The sequence below is a fragment of the Phocoena phocoena genome, chromosome 6 (genome assembly GCF_963924675.1).
Source record: "Phocoena phocoena chromosome 6, mPhoPho1.1, whole genome shotgun sequence".
NCBI classification, from domain to species: Eukaryota; Metazoa; Chordata; class Mammalia; order Artiodactyla; family Phocoenidae; genus Phocoena; species Phocoena phocoena.
In genome coordinates this window covers 49,382,714-49,399,938 of record NC_089224.1, presented here as the reverse complement: position 1 = coordinate 49,399,938, position 17,225 = coordinate 49,382,714, and the positions used below count along the sequence as shown (strand labels likewise).

General features: G+C 36.8%; 1 protein-coding gene across 1 annotated transcript in view; it reads left to right on the top strand.

Moving 5' to 3' along the window:
* The first annotated feature begins 281 nt into the window (after nt 1–281).
* Nucleotides 282–17,225, top strand: part of CNTLN (centlein) — a 336,707-nt gene continuing 319,763 nt past the window's right edge. The window contains exons 1-2 of the mRNA XM_065879183.1: nt 282–641; nt 9,590–9,678. Of these exons, the coding sequence (XP_065735255.1) occupies nt 282–641; nt 9,590–9,678 (449 nt within the window). The remainder of the gene's footprint in view (nt 642–9,589; nt 9,679–17,225) is intronic.

The window sequence follows — 17,225 nt, the reverse complement described above, 5'->3', positions numbered from 1 at the left end:
CGGGAAGCCGTGACGTTGCAGGTTAAAGACTGACCAGGGCACGCGGGGGTGGTGCGCGGGGCGGAGCCGCCTGACTCCTCGGGCCACGGCGCGTGCGCCGCTAACGCTCGCCCCGGGCGCGCGGCCCGTGGGAAGCCAGCCAGGACCCGCGAGCGCGAAACGCCGCGCGCCAAGGCGGGAAAAGTCGGGCGCATGCGCAGCTCGGAGCTTCGGGCTCGCTAGGACGGGGAAGGGGAGGAGGAGTTTCCTAGAGGGAACTTGACCCGTTAGTAGCCGCGGCCATGGCGGCGCGCTTGCCGCCCTCACAGCTCCCTGCGCCCGCCGCGCAACAGTTGGGGCCCGGGTCCCCACGTGTTGGGCTGGGAGCTGTGGCACACGAAGTGCTAAGCGACACTTCGGGTCTTGCGGGCGCAGCGCGGGAGGGCGTCATGGACAAAAGCGATTTACCCCGGCGGGGCGAAGAAGGGTCAGAGGGCCAGCGAGGGCCAGGGAGGACAGCTGCGGCTCAGGCTCCCCTCCACAGCGCGCCCATGGGGTCCATGCGACTAGAGGGCATCTCGGTAGAGGAGGCGATGGTGACCCGGACGCAGCTGCTGGAGGAAGAGCTGAGCAGCGTAAAGGAGGAGCTGGCCCTGTGTCAGGTATCGAGGTGGCCGCCCGTCTTTCCCCTCCACAGCCGGGCCGGGGCCGGTGGGGAAGTGCGCCCGTCTCCTTCTGCCTTCGGCTGCGTAGCTGCGCGGGTTTGGGACCCACCCACCTCCGCCCGGCGGCGCCCGGTGCCGGCTCCCACACCCAGCCTGGCCCGCAGCTCTGGGCTGAGGGAGGCGGCCTCGCCCGGCTCGCCGACCTCGGGCTCCCGCCCTTCTCCGGACAGTGGGCGGGCAGGGTCGGCCGAGGCGCCCTGGGTTTGGTTGACCTCACTTGGATCCCACCAAAACGCGCAGTCGCACCCCTACCGCCCCCAAGCCCAAGGTCTGTGTCGTGACTGTAGTGGTACTTGGTGCAGCAGGAGTGCAATCCCTGAGTTGAAATGTGGAATGGGAAAGTGGAAACACTCTTATTGAAATAAAACCCATGGATGAAGGAGCCTGTTTTTAATTGTCAAACCCACACTTGCCCTTGTTCTTAAGTAAAACTTAAGTTGTTAAAACAGACCAATAATTTTTAGGGAGTCTCAGGCTGGGAATTTTCATTCACAGTAGATATGCTTAAAATTTTTAACCAACTATGTTAATTCCATACTTCTGGAGAGAGAAATCTCATTTTCATCTTGCCTGGGAAAAGCATTTACTAAATCAATTGCTTTAACATTACTTTCCTGTTATTTGTAGAGTTCGTATATACCAAAGATGGCTTGACTACTCATGTTCAGAAAGATTTGATTTTCCTTTATAGTTTTGCATCCTTACCACCATCTCTTCTCTGAATTTACCAGAACCTTTAACAGGGTTGGGTGACTAAATGTTGGGAATTCACTCAACAGTAGATCTTTGAGTCACTCTGTCTTCAAGACAGAAACAATTAAGAACTGCTAAACAACAAGGTAACTTTATAAACAATATCATAAGTTTAGATTAATAAAAATTCCTGAAGTTCATTCTCATAATTCTATTGGATTCTTTTGCAGGATTTTACTGATTGAGTCAAGGATGTAAAAACACAGCAGTCTTGTTCAAATTGAATATGTCTTTGCTTAAACAAGTTGGGGAGGTATTATGTGACTGCCTCCTTTTGACTTTCCATTCTCTATTCTTCACTGGGTAAGGAGCAAAGGGATAAATAAAAGACACCAAGGAATTAAAGCGTTTTGTCATCTCAGTCTTCACCTTTGGGTAGTTTAAAGATGTGAATCCATGATAAAGGGCTTTGTTACTTTGGCAAGTCCTAATCTAAGATGCTATTTGCCCATATCTTCTACACCCTTTCTCTGCTACCCCTTACGCTGTATTTACCATAGTTATGCCCTGAGCTGGATAAGGAACTAAGATGTTTAGTTTTGTGACTGACTTGATTAAGAAATCAGTCTGTTGGAAACAGCCCAGTGACCCTCTTCCCCCAATCCTTTAACTATTATATTCTTTCAAAATGGGACTACGGAAGATGTAAGAATTGAGATGGTCATAGGTAGCCTAGAACAATGGTTCTTGAGATTTTATAGTACTGACACTGTTAGATGATCATAGACATTCCAGTAATGTGAGATGATGTTGGCACTATCCCATACCGTAAAACTTCAGTCAAATCATACTCCTGCTTTTGGGGAAATTTGGGAGACATAATAATTGAATTGTTTTATAAAAAGCATTTAAGTAATTAAACATTCACTTTTACATTTTTAAAATTAGTTCTTCCACTTATATATTAAGCTAGAAATCACAGTACCCAAGAATACATAGTATTAACCCCTGTGTTTTCCACAGCTCTCAAAAATTGTACCCAAGATAAGAAATTCATTTTACATGTCAACCTAGTAAGTAGACACACATACACATGCATATAATTTCAGAAAGAATATTTACCCTGTGTGTCCTGAACTCTGATGTTTTTTTTTAAAATCTATTATTTAAGAAAGTGCTGCTAATATCTACTAAATTAATTTCACAGTCCAGTAATGGGTAAAATGCACAGTTTGGGAAAAAGAACCCCACTAATTAATTAGTCTCTGGTCATAAGTTGCAGCTTCATTTAAATTAGTTGGTTTTCTCCCACGTTTAACTTACAGGAATTCAATTATATGTGCTTGGTGAAGAAAAAGAAAGTGATGCCATGTACCATTCCAGTCCATTGGAATGACTCAGAATAAGCATGTAATAGAAAACAATCTCTGTTTCAACTGTTTCTCTTAATATGAGTATCTCATCCTACTCTATGTGATTGTGATATTTAAACTTTTTTTCGTATGGCCCCAGGTTAGCAAGCAACATACACATACTTAGATGAAGAAAAAGTGGTTGATTTCAGTGTGGGAAGAAAAGTTGTTCGTATTGGATTTGCTGAGAATAGGTTAGCTTCCAAATCTAGCATTTTCTAAGGAACTTTCAAAGGTACTCCAAAGATCAATTTCAGGTTCATGACAGTCATGCTTTATTCACTGATTTAGAACCTAACTTCACCATACTCTTAATTTTGATTTTGTATTTCAAGATTGTGGTCTATTTGTGACCAAGAATGGGGTTGTCGGTATGTGTATGTGCACATTTTTTACCACTTTTAGAATATCAGATGAGAAAAAGTTATGTATGTGTAATGTATATATGTATAGACACACACACCGGTGTACACACACACACAAATTTATGTATATCTCAAACCATATTTCTCATTTTAGTCACAGCCAAAAATATTTACTAAACCTATATACCAATTTCAGGTAAAGATATATTATGACATTTAAATGAAATATATGTGCATTACTCCAACTTTCATGATGAAATTAACTTTCATGATGTATGTGATGTTGGAATTAAGAGTATATAACTAGAGAAATCAACCAGTTACATTTTTTAGTAGACATTTAGGTGTGTGGAAACCTTGTCCAGTCATTCACAAAGAAAAAGCAAAATTGAGGGACTTCCCTGGCTGTCCAGTGGTTAAGACTCCCCGCTTCCACTGCTGGGGGTGCAGGTTTGATCCCTGGTGAGAAAACTAAGACCCTGTATGCGGTGCAGCACGGTCAAAAAAAGAAAAAAAATTTGAGAACATGTTGTATAATTAGAATTCTCACTGTTGTTAGGAGCTGTATTCTAATAGATGAATCTTTTTGTACAGTTATTTTTCATAATTTAGTGAGTGGCTAGTTTGTGCCATACTTTGTAATTAAACTCTTTCCATTGTTTTCTTTGAGTTCTGGTAGGAAATTAATTTGTTTAAATATAGAAAATAGTTTTCATATGTTTGTTGAATTCATTCCTGCAGTAGAGGTCAATCGAGGGCCTATTATGTTGGCATATACTAAACTAGGTGGTGGGAGAGTAGGTACCCAGTGAAAAAGATAATTTTGTGTGTCTGTGTCTGTAAAGTTGATATTTATTTCCATGTTGATAAGTGAAAGTCAAAGCCAATCCACTGCTAAGATAACTCAGACCCAAATCTTCGGGCATTTAGTCAGCTCTCATTGGCTAAGTTTAATAAACTTTGTGAGAAGGAGTAGTATTTTTAAATTTATATTTTAAATTATTTGATTCTGTGTGGAAGTTTTGTAGTAAGAATAAGGTATTTTATAATGAGTAATATTTAAGGATTTTTACTTTTAATTTTTGAAAAGAACATTTTAAGTGCCCAAAGGAAAGGAAAATATAAAGATAATATGGTTGGTAGTAGTTAGTTTCCTTGTTTTAATAATGTGTGGAATAGTTTGGAAACTAGTTTTGTGTTTTTTGGGGGCTTTGTTTCTTTTTGTATATGAAGGAGCGTCTTTTTAATAATTAGAGGTATAATCCACATTGAAGATTATATAGCATTTAAATAACTAAAAAACTTACAAAAACTAATACATATTGTACAATAGTCCCACAATCCATTTGTAGCATTTTATTGCTCACAAAAGAACTTCTTTTTTCTCAAGTCAAGTATCACTTATACATTTGAGTATTTTTAGGTGACAAAATCTGAATACCATTGCTGATCATAAATTAATAACAAAAGAAATTAATAACTGAAGTTTAATAGAGAAATTTGGAAATTAGAAAGTTCTCCCCCTAGTGACTTCTGGGTATAAATTGTAGTTATAAATTAACAATAGACTGTTTCTGGAGGAGCCTTTTCTTCTGGTTGCTTTTTTTTCTGGCCTCTATGATAAAAGCAATTTAAGGAGAGTTTGTTGTTACTTTCTCCTTGGTGGGGATTAAAGAGGAGATGTGAAATAACCATTAACCATAACAATAGCAAAAAGAAAGAGAAAAAAAATGTATAAATTAATATGTAAAGATTTTTTTCATCAGATATTTATTGATTTCTTACTTTGTCCTTCTAACTGTATTAGAGCTAAGTCCTTTATTAGTAAGTCACACTTACTTAAGCTGGAGTAACTCAGTTATTTTGTAAATGTTGAAAACCTACTTTTTTTAAAGTTTTTACTTTCCTTACCCTTTCTTGCTTAGTATTTTAGGTAGAGGAGTTGAGGTGAAAAATACATGTGACTCTTTACTATTTTTTTTTAACATCTTTATTGGAGTATAACTGCTTTACAATGGTGTGTTAGTTTCTGCTGTATAACAAAGTGAATCAGCTATATGTATACATACATCCCCATATCCCCTCCCTCTTGCGTCTCCCTCCCACCCTCCCTATCGTACCCTTCTCGGTGGACACAAAGCACTGAGCTGATCTCCCTGTGCTATGTGGCTCCTTCTCACTAGCTATCTATTTTACATTTGGTAGTGTATGTCCATGCCACTGTCTCACTTCGTCCCAGCTTACCCTTCCCCCTCCCTGTGTCCTCAAGTTTATTCTCTACATCTGCGTCTTTATTCCTATCCTGCCCCTAGGTTCTTCAGAACCTTTTTTTTTTTTGCGGTACACGGGCCTCTCACTGCTGTGGCCTCTCCCGTTGCGGAGCACAGGCTCTGGACGCACAGGCTCAGAGGCCATGGCTCACGGGCCCAGCCGCTCCGCGGCATGTGGGATCCTCCCGGACCGGGGCACGAACCCATGTCCCCTGCATCGGCAGGCGGACTCTCAACCACTGTGCCACCAGGGAAGCCCCCCCCCCGGCTTTTTTTTTAGATTCCTTATATATATGTTAGCATATGGTATTTGTTTTTCTCTTTCTGACTTACTTCACTCTGTATGACAGACTGGCTCCATCCACTTCATTACAAATAACTCAGTTTTGTTTCTTTTTATGGCTGATATTCCATTGTGTATATGTGCCACATCTTCTTTATCCATTCATCTGTCGATGGCCACTTAGGTTGCTTCCGTGTCCTGGCTATTGTAAATAGAGATGCAATGAACATTGTGTTACATGACTCTTTTTGAATTATGGTTTTCTCAGGGTACATGCCCAGTAGTGGGATTGCTGAGTCATATGGTAGTTCTATTTTTAGTTTTTTAAGGAAGCTCCATACTGTTCTCCATAGTGGCTGTATCCATTTACATTCCCACCAACAGTGCAAGAGGGTTCCCTTTTCTCCACACCCTTTCTAGCATTTACTGTTTGTAGATTTTTTGATGATGGCCATTCTGACTGGTGTGAGGTGATACCTCATTGTAGTTTTGATTTGCATTCCTCTAATGATTAGTGATGTTCAGCATCCTTTCGTGTGGTTGTTGGCAATCTCTATATCTTCTTTGGAGAAAAGTCTGTTTAGGTCATATACATGACTTGCCTGTATATTTTGGAGATTAATTGTTTTGTCAGTTGTTTCACTTGCAAATATTTTCTCCCATTCTGAGGGTTGTCTTTTCGTCTTGTTTATAGTTTCCTTTTCTGTGCAAAAGCTTTTAAGTTTCATTAGGTCCCATTTGTTTATTTTTGTTTTTATTTCCATTTCTCTAGGAGGTGGGTCAAAAAAGATCTTGCTGTGATTATGTCATAGAGTGTTCTGCCTATGTTTTTCTCTAAGAGTTTTATAGTGTCTGGCCTTACATTTAGGTCTTTAATCCATTTTGAGTTTATTTTTGTGTATGGTGTTAGGAAGTATTCTAATTTCATTCTTCTGCATGTATCTAGCCATTTTTCCCAGCACCACTTATTAAAGAGGCTGTCTATTCTCCACTGTATATTCTTGCCTTCTTTATCAAAAATAAGGTGACCATATGTGCATGGGTTTATCTTTGGACTTTCTGTCCTGTTCCATTGATCTATATTTCTGTTTTTGTGCGGGTACCATACTGTCTTGATTAATGTCTTGATTCTTCCAGTCCAAGAACATGGCATATCTCTCCATCTGTTTGTATCATCTTTAATTTCTTTCATCAGTGTCTTATAGTTTTCTGCATACAGGTCTTTTGTCTCCTTAGGTTTATTCCTAGGTATTTTATTCTTTTTGTTGCATTGGTAAGTGGGAGTGTTTCATTAATTTTCTTTCAGATTTTTCATCATTAGTGTATAGGAATACAAGACATTTCTGTGCATTAATTTTGTATCCTGCTACTTTCCAAATTCACTGATCTAATAGTTTTCTGGTAGCATCTTTAGGATTCTCTACAGTATCATGTCGTCTGCAAACAGTGACAGTTTTACTTCTTCTTTTCCGATTTGGATTCCTTTTATTTCTTTTTCTTCTCTGATTGCTGGGGCTAAAACTTCCAAAACTATGTTGAATAATAGTGGTGAGAGTGGGCAACCTTGTCTTGTTCCTGATCTTAGTGGCAATGATTTCAGTTTTTCACCATTGAGAACAGTGTTGGCTGTTGGTTTGTCATATGTGGCCTTTTTATATTGAGGTAAGTTCCCTCTGTGCCTATTTTCTGGAGGGTTTTTATCATAAATGGGTGTTGAATTTTGTTGGAAGCTTTTTCTGCGTCTATTGAGATGATGGTATGGTTTTTTTCCTTCAATTTGTTAATATGGTTTATCACATTGATTGATTTGCGTATGTTAAAGAATCCTTGCATTCCTGAGCTAAACCCCACGTGATCACGGTGTATGATCCTTTTAATGTGCTGTTGGATTCTGTTTGCTAGTAGTTTGTTGAGGTTTTTTGTATCTCTGTTCATCAGTGATATTGGTCTGTAGTTTTCTTTTTTTGTTACTCTTTTGTTTTGAAGCAAGCTATAAGATAAATCTCCAGATAACATTGGTTTCAGGGATTTTGTAGTTTCATCAACATACCTTTTAAAAGAGCACATAATTTTACATAGTTTAACTTTTCCTTCACCAGAGGTTTATGACATGTAATTTCTCTATATATTGACATTTCTTGTCCTTAACTGAAATCATTTTAATACCTAAATGCTGAATTCTTGCTTCTAAAAGATAAAGTATGACATATAAGAATAGTTAGGTAAGGTAGTACTTTGCAGTACTCCGGCTGTCAAAGTCTTTAAAAAACAGTCAAACAAAATGAAAGATTTGAACATTAAAAACTGAAAACATAAAAATTTAAGAAGTAAGTATGAGTAAATATATTTCAAATCTTGGAGTAGAGAAGGCCTTTTTCTAACTTGTAGAAGAAAACCATAAGCCATAATGAAAAAGATAAGTTTGAATATATAAAAATAATAACTACCTTTTCCCAAAAAATCTCCATCATAAATAAAGTCAAATAAGCAACAACATACTGGGAACAAATAATTGTAACACATTTGGTAGACTTAAGTCCAATTTTAAGGTTTCCAATGACATTTCTTATATTTAATTGGCAGAACTCAGTCACAGAGCCCATAGGCAAGAGAGGCCAGTCTTAGTTGGCAGCAAAGATCAAAAATGGTTTCTGTTACTAAGAGGAAGGGGAGAATGGATGATGTCACAGAAGTAAAACCAAACAAATAAACTACCAAACAAATATAGTATTATAAAATGAAATGTGACTTGAAAAAAAAAATTAAACAGGGTAAGGGGTTACCAGAGATTTGTGGGTTTTGGTGGCTATAAATATAGTAGTTAGGGAAGACTCCTCTTCTCTTGAAGAGGTAACATTTAAACAAAGACCTGAGCGACATGAGGTAATAATGTACATGAAAATCTGGTAGATTGCATATTTAAAAGGACCTGGTACAAGTAGAGCCAGAAGGTCCCTGTGAACAAGAGGGTGAGTGATAGATGAGGCTGGAGTGCCAGATGTGTAGGGTCATGTGGCCTTGGTAGAGTTTGGATTGTTTTCCTAATCTGATGGAAATCCACTGGACGATTTTGAGCTGTAAGGAACCCAGGGGACCATTGTAGGGAGCTAGGCAAGTGGTGGAGTTGACTCATAGTAAGATGGTGGATAGTACTTGTTCCACTTGTACTAGGTAGAAGTGTTCAGAATTGGGATATATTTTGTAGGTAAGGGTAATAGGATTTACTAATGGTTTGGATATGAAATGTGAAGAAAGAGAGCAACCAAGATTGACTCCTAGATCTTAAGTTTTTAAACAATAAGTAGGTGGTGGTGTCATTTACTGATATGCAGAGAGGGCAGGTTTGTGAGAGGGTAGGAAGTCAAAAACTTTATTCTGGATAAATTAACTTTGAGATGCCTATTAAGAATTGACAATATAGAGGACCTTGAAAAATGATTTTATCGTTATGGTGGGGAGGGAAGTCTGACTGGAGGAGGTTACAGAGTGAATGGGGAGTGAGGAAGAAGAGACCATGATTGTAGGCAGCTGTTTCAAGGAATTTTGCTGAAAAGGGCAGCTGAAAATTGGAGCAATAGTTAGAGGACAGTCTCATTTTAGAACAAATTTATCTTGATATTCAGCCCTTCAGCATTTGCGCCCTCAGATGTGAGTAGGAGAAATAGTAAAATAAATGTGGGTTACCAGTGTAAGAACTTTTTAAAATAAAGCTTTCCCATTATACTTTTCAAGAATCTGTGTTATAGTTATAGAACTAGGGATCAAGTAATTATGTTTTTCATTTTTTAATTTAATGCAGTATCTTGCCTTCTCTGCTGTAGCTACAAAGCAATGAATTTAAAATGTCTTTTATTTCTTTAAGGCTGATAAAGAATTCATATGGTCTTTGTGGAAACGTCTCCAGGTGACAAACCCAGATCTCACGCAAGCAATCAGTTTGGTTGTGGAAAGGTGAGTTTCCAAGTTATTTTTTTCATCAGTATTTAGTTTGTTGAATTTGTTTTTCTTCATTATTAAAATTAACACTTGGCATTAATCCCCTGAAGAGATTCATTTGATTTCCAAAGGAATGTTGAGCATCATATAATTACTGGATTTATTTCAAGGTGTGTCAGTTTGCTAAGTACAGCTAGGCCTTATCTTCTCATATTCTGACATATTTGGGAAGTTTGCAGGTAAGAGAGACACTTTGTGTGTATGTGTTTGTGTGTGTTTGTATATATTTTAAGCTCTTACTACTCAACTTTAAAAATTGGAGAAGTTCCTGTTGTTTGGCTTCAGAGACTGACCCTGTAGTCAACTTCCTAGACATGATCCTTCCTAGACATGGCTCAGTTTTCCCCTAAGATAATTGCAGTGTGTACTTGAGAGCGTGGGTTGACCTTGCCAGAGTAGAGTAAGTGTTCTGGAATAGGTTGAGAGATTTCCGTATTACCCTGGAGGGGATGCCCAGTCATTTAACTATAGATTATTGGGCCTCTCCTTGGTCATTAGAAACAGTGGAGTGATGCTGGGTACTTCTTATCAAACATTTGGTATACAGTAGTCTCATGACACATAGATAGCAATTAAAACACTTGCTTTCCTATTAAATGGATATCATTATATTTCCTAAATGAGAAGCTAAGCATATGGTTGCCTTTTCTTTTTTTTAATTGGAATTATGATTATATAATCTGAATATCAGTTTTTGATAACTTGAAGTATATTCACCGTTGGAGTCGCTAGCCCTGGGATCTTTCTAATATTGTCTGGAATTTGACTTTGAAAAATCTATGATACATACCCATGGCTAATTTTACCATCCTTGGTTATCGTGAAATCTTAAAACAGAATAATTAGTTTCTTCTCATGGTCTTGTATGTCTAATTCATCAATGAGATTTTCCTTTTGATGATCAGAATTAAGTATTTTGTTGAAGTACCCTTATTAGTTCCTCAGTCATTCTAGAGATTAAATGTGATCACTCTCAGTTTTACTGTTTTTTAGCAGAATAAGACTTCAGAAGATATATTCTTGGGATTTCTTTTGTCATTTCTGTGATTCTTTCATTATCCTCCTCTCCTTTTAGTTGTATACATTTTTCAACTTTCTAATTTGTTTATTTTTTACAACTTTCTAAAGCGATTCTTAATTTTCCCTTTACTCTTGGTTGAGACAGAACCAAATAATAAATTATTGTTAGGTCATCTTTCTCATTCTTTAAGATTTTTATTTTTCATATTTTATAATATACGGTCACATAAAATTATATCAACAATTTATAAATAAATATACACATATTTTGGGGTGGGTACTCAAAAGCCTTTTGCTCATAAGATATGTAATGGAAAATTTTGGAGATTACTGCTTTACAGCTATAATCTTGAAAATTTAATGTGCATAAGGTATACTTGGAAAATTTCTTTTTTAAAATTTTTTAATTTTTAAAATTTTTATTGGGCTATAGGGGATGGGTTGAGAAATATCTCTGCAAGTTATGCCCTACTAGGGAAATGTCCATTCTAGTTTTCCTGGGATAGCTTTTGGAGCTTTCTCTTTTTCTTGGAGCTGCTGCTCTTGCTGGCAGCAGCCTCTTCAGGTCCACTGCCGAGTGGCTCCTCCTTGGAAGAGAATTTCCTCTTTTCCTTGGGGACTGGAAAATTTCTTAAAATGCAGGTCTCTGGAACTTTCCCCTGATCTACTGAATCTTTAGGGATGAGGCCCAGGAGTCTTTAAAATAAGCTTTCCAGGTAATTCTGGTGTCCATAGATCTGATGTCCAGGTAATTCTGATGTCCACAATGAGATACCTTGGAATTTGAATTGACTTTTAAATTGGAAACTTGTAATTTGCATTTATAATTTTATAATTATGTAAATATTTATAATTTTATAATTATGTAAATATTATTTCCTTGAGAACCAGTAGTGTGTTTAGACCTGTTGATAAGGGAAATGGTATGACAAAAAAAGAATATTCCAAATATCAAAGTCAAATAGAATATCTTTCTTTATAGTCCATTAATTACCCAAATTATGCTACATTTAAGTTATTTTATATTTGTGCCTTGGTCTTCCTGGACAACATTTTTTCCCCCTGGAATTTCTAATTGCCTTTCTTTTCTGCTATTTCTTAGCATAAAGAATGTCAATGTTCAGACATTTGAATAATGGGCTGAAGACATTCTTCCTTGGGCCCTTTGGTTTATGGTATGAATTTTGGCCAATTGCTTTCTAAACCTACTCATAGCTGCCATCCTAGGATTTCTTCTTATTGTACTCCTGAACTACTGCCACAGTTTCTAAGATCCTATGTCTTCCTTTTTCTTTTGTTGGATTATGTTTTCAAAATTTTTTTCTCAGAAGGGATGCATAAGTGGTCCACTTTCTGACTCCTTCTGTGCCTAAAATGTCTTTCTTTTGTCCTTATGTTTGGTTGATACTTTAGCTGAACATAAAATTTTAAGTACATTTAATTTCCCTCAGATTTTTTGAAGTATAGCTTTGTTATGTTCTTTTAGCATACAGTGGTGTTATCAAGTGTATGTGTGATCCCAGTGCCAGTGAGATTCTTATTTCTTTCTAGGTAGCTTGCTTGAAGTTTTTAGGATTTTCTCTTCATATATATGATATTTTAAAATTTCAACATCATCTTTTAATTTGAGTCTTTAAAAAATTCAAACTTCTCAGCCTTTGTGGGTTCTTTCAATATCAAGACTGGAGATTTTATTTCAATTGAAGAAAAATATGATTCTCATATTTTCCCCCTTGTCTGTTCTTTCCTTCTGTACTATATTAGGGATTGGACCTTCTGGACTTGGCCTTCTTTTCTGTCATATTTTCCATCTTTTAGTTTTGTCTCCTGAATGGTCTTCTTACATTTTCTTCCATCAGTACATGGATTTTTTTCCATTTACCCTATTTAGTTATTTGATTTTTTTTTTAGTTTTAGAAATTTTACTTCTAAGAAATTTCTTATTTGATTTTTCCTTTTTCATAGCAGTCTTCTTTAAACGGATAAGTTTTTAATCTTTCTGATTATAATTTTTAAGTTCTTCTCTGTTTCTTACATTACCTTTGTTTCCTGTTGGGTAACTTCTGTTTGTTCCTACTCTTTTACTTTAATGCTGATAGTTTTCTTCAAGTGTATGATGATTCTTTACTGACTGTTCATGTTTTTGTATGAAGGTCTATATTGCTTCATGTAGAAATGTTGCTTTTAATGAGTTTACTTTGCATTTTTATATAACTGTTACCAAGAGGTTTCTCATCTGAATGAAAGGATTGACTATGGGCATTGTGTAAGAGAAGGGAGGGGACTATCAACAAGCTTTCCTGAGGGATGTATGGCAAATGGGCTTCACTGTACAGAATGAGAAGTAGGCTCTTAAGTCAGTCCCTTCTCTGATTGTATTGTTTGTCCCAACAACCGTAGTGGGGACCTTTTTCAGGAACATGGTTCTTTTGAAAGTAGCCTTGGGCCATTTGTTATAGGCAAATACTGCAGGTAGCTGTTCTGAACATGGATGAATGGGAAGCCCAGATTTTTGATTAATGGTTCCTTAGCCATCTTGATTCCTGTGGACTTCTGCTCTCCATACTTACTAATTGGGTAATTAGAGCCTATCTGAGCCTCTTCCAGAAAAAAATAGCTTCCTTTTCCATTATAGACACTATTTGGATTTGGATTTTTCTCCTCTGGGTTTGTCTCAGCGAGTCCATCCTTCTGTCTTTCAGATATTTGTCCGTTTTGGACCCCTTTTCTTATTTCCAGGCTAATAGACTCAAGGCAGTGTGATTTGGGCAAGTCAGTGACATGTTGTCAGTTCATTATTTTCAAGAGGAATATAATTATTATTCAAAAGAAAATATTTTTAGAGTTACAATATATTCTATTATTTTGATATGCCATATTATTTAATCAGTGTCTTGTTGTACATTAAGGTTCCTTTTTTTATGAAAATTGTATGATGATGCTGTGATAAATGGCCTTGTGGATAAAGCTTTGCCAGAATCACTGGTTTTAACCAGTGGTGCCAATGACATAGTAGATGGAGGCCGGGATTGCTAAACATCCTGAAATAAATAGGATAATCCCACTCAATTAAATAACCCTCAGAGACTTTGAGGGTTCAGTTCCAGACCACTGTAGTAAAGTGAATATTGCAGTAAAGCAAGTCACACAAATTTTCTGTTTTCAAGTGCATATAAAAGTTATGTTTATACTGTAGTCTGTTACGTGTGCAACAACATTATGTCTAAAAAACAATGTACGCAATTTAAAAATATTGCTAAAAATGCTGTCATCTGAGTCTTCAGAGAGTTATACCCTTTTTTCAATAGTAACATCAAAGATCACTCACTGATCACAGATTATCGTAACAAATATAATAATGAAAAAGTTTGAAATATTGTGAGAATTACCAAAATGTGACCCAAAGACATGAAGTAAATTTTGTTGGAAAAATGGCGCTGGTAGACTGGCTTGATTCAGGGTTTCCACAAACCTTCAATTTGTAAAATGCAGTATTTGTGAAGCACAGTAAAGCAAAGTGCAATAAAATGAGGTATGCCTGTACTGCTTCAAATGCCCTTGGTACCCATTTGGAAAAATGCTGGTCTTATCAATAATTCTTTACTTTTTTGCCTTTTTGGTACTCTATTATAATGTCCTTGTAAGTTTTTTGGTGGGGTGTCTGTTTACATATTTTTGTTTTTTGTGTGCATGTGTTTTTATTATGGAAAATTTTAATTTGATGCAAGGGTAGAGAGAATACACTAATGAACTCCCATGTTTACTCATCAACCAGCTTGGACAATTATCAGCACATGACCAACCTTGTTTCATCTATAAACTTCTACTTCCTTTCTGCTCCTCTGCTCCCTCTACCACAGTGGATTATTTTGAGGGAAATCCCAGACATCCTGTTATGTTACCCACAATTCCATTGGTGTTTACAGTCAGTTCTTGTTATTCACAGGAGTTATGTTTTATAAAGTCATGTGAACACTGAATTAGCAAACGTGGAAATATTGCTCCTAGGGGAGATAAAGGATTAAGTTCCTATGAGCCTCTGGTCACAACATTTTGTCAACTGATCAACATATAACCTTGCTTTACATGTGTTTCTATTTAAAGACATCTTATTTAATATATATTGTTTATTTATTACTATTGAGCTCATGACCCATGGTACTGTAACTCATGCCTGAACACAGTTTATCTAACACAATTTTTTCTCCATATGCAAGTCACAGCCTTCTTGCACTTAGGAACTCTAGACAGCACTTCAGCACTATGCTTAGTGGTCATTTGAAACAGTGAAATCATCAACAGAAGGGCAGAAATGTGAAAAATGTGGTACTAGATAGACCATGAGAAGAATACTTGTTTATAGTATGAGAGCTGAAATAAGAAGACAGAGCATCCCCTTGTTTGACCTCAGCTGGGAACATGTGGTTCAGGTGACTTAAATTTTTCACCACTTTCTGCATGTCTGCAAATGACTGAAAAAGTACAATGGTATTGATTTTAGGCTTAAAATAAGTTTTAGTGAGTAGGAAAGTTCACAAATTCTGAATCTATGAATAAGGATTGACTCCATCTCTAAAAGATAAGGCCTTTTAAAAACATAACCATGATATCTGTATCATACTTAGAATTCTATAGTTGTTCCCTAATGTAATAAAATATCCAGTTTTCAGATTTCTCCAATTCTCTAATAACTTTTTTTGAAAGATGGTTTGTTTCTATGAGGACTCAAACATAGTCTACCTACTGACTGTACAGGTTCCTTTTCCTCCTCTCCGTCTTTCTCTCTTTTTATTTGCAACTTATTTTTGGAATCAGTTGGATTATTTATCCTGTAGAGTTTCCCACATTCTGGACTTTTTTGATTATAATCTTTTTTACTCTGTAATTATCATAAACTTTTAATGAGACCTAGAGGTTTATTCAGTTTCAGGTTTGATGTTTTGGCAAAGAAATCTTCTTTGGTGTAATATGATTCTTACCACATCATATTAGGAGACACATAATGTGTTATCCAAATCTCTTTTTTTTGTGTTGTTAAGGTTGATCACTGGATTATATCTCTAATTTAGAATAGCCTATACTCTTCTTCTTTTTCTTCTTTTAATGGATAAGTTTGGGTAATGTTTCCATCTTAACAATGTTAAATCTTCTATATTATGAGCATGGGATGTTTTTCCAGTTACTATTTGTTTGTCCTAAAGTTTCTTTCAATACTGTTTTATAGTTTTCAGAGTATGTTTTGCACCTTTTTGGATAAATTTATTAACATTTTATTCTTTCTGATTTTATTATAAATGGAATTATTTTCTTAAGTTTATTTTCAGATTGTTTAGTTTAAGTGTATAGATTACAATTGATTGTTTTACATTGATCTCTTGTCCTGCAACTGTGCAGAACTCATTTTTCAGTTCTAGTTTTTTGGGTAGATTCCTTAGGATTTTCTACTTACAAGATCATGTCATCTGCAAATAGAGATAGTTTTGTTTCCTCTTTTCCAAACTTGATGCCTTTTATTTCTTTCTCTTGGCTACTTGCCCTGGTTAGAATTTCAATACACTGTTGAGTAGAAGTGGCCAGAGCAGACATCTTTGTCTTATTCCTGATCATAGGGAGAAAGCACCCACTCCTTCACCATTAAGTATAAAGTTATCTCTCAGTTTTTCATAGATGTCCTTTAGCAAGTTCAGGAAGTTCCCTTCTATTCCTAGTTTGTTAAGTGTTTTTATTATGAAAGGCTGTTGAATTTTGCCAAGTATATCTTCTGTATCTATTGAGATGATCATGTGCTTTTTGTTTTCTATTTTAGTGATATGATTTATTATAATAATTGATTTTCAGATGTTAAACCAATCTTACATTCCTGGAATAAATTCCACCTGATCATGATACATAATTCTTTTAATATGTTGTTGGATTTGGTTTGCTAGTATTTTGTTGAGGACTTTTGCATCTGTATTCATAAGAGGTATTAGTCTGTACTTTCCTTTTCTTATGACATTTTTGTGTGTTTTTTGTATGAAGGTAATACTGGCTTTATAAAATGGGTTGGGAAGTATTCTCTTCTCTTCTATTTTTTGGAAGGTTTTTTTTTTTTTTTTTTTTTTTTTTTTTTTTGCCGTACGCGGGCCTCTCACTGTTGTGACCTCTCCCGTTGCAGAGCACAGGCTCCGGACGCGCAGGCTCAGCAGCCATGGCTCACGGGCCCAGCCGCTCCGCGGCATGTGGGATCTTCCCGGACCAGGGCACGAACCCCTGTCCCCTGCATCGGCAGGCGGACTCTCAACCACTGCGCCACCAGGGAAGCCCTTTTGGAAGGTTTTTTGAAGCACTGGTATTAATTCTTCTTTGAACGGTTGGTAGAATTCAGTGGTGAACCCCTCTAGCCCTAGACTTTTGTTTGTGGGTAATTTTTTTTTATTACAAATTGAATTTCTTTACCTATTACAGGTCAACTTGGGATTTTATTTTTTCTTGAGTCACTT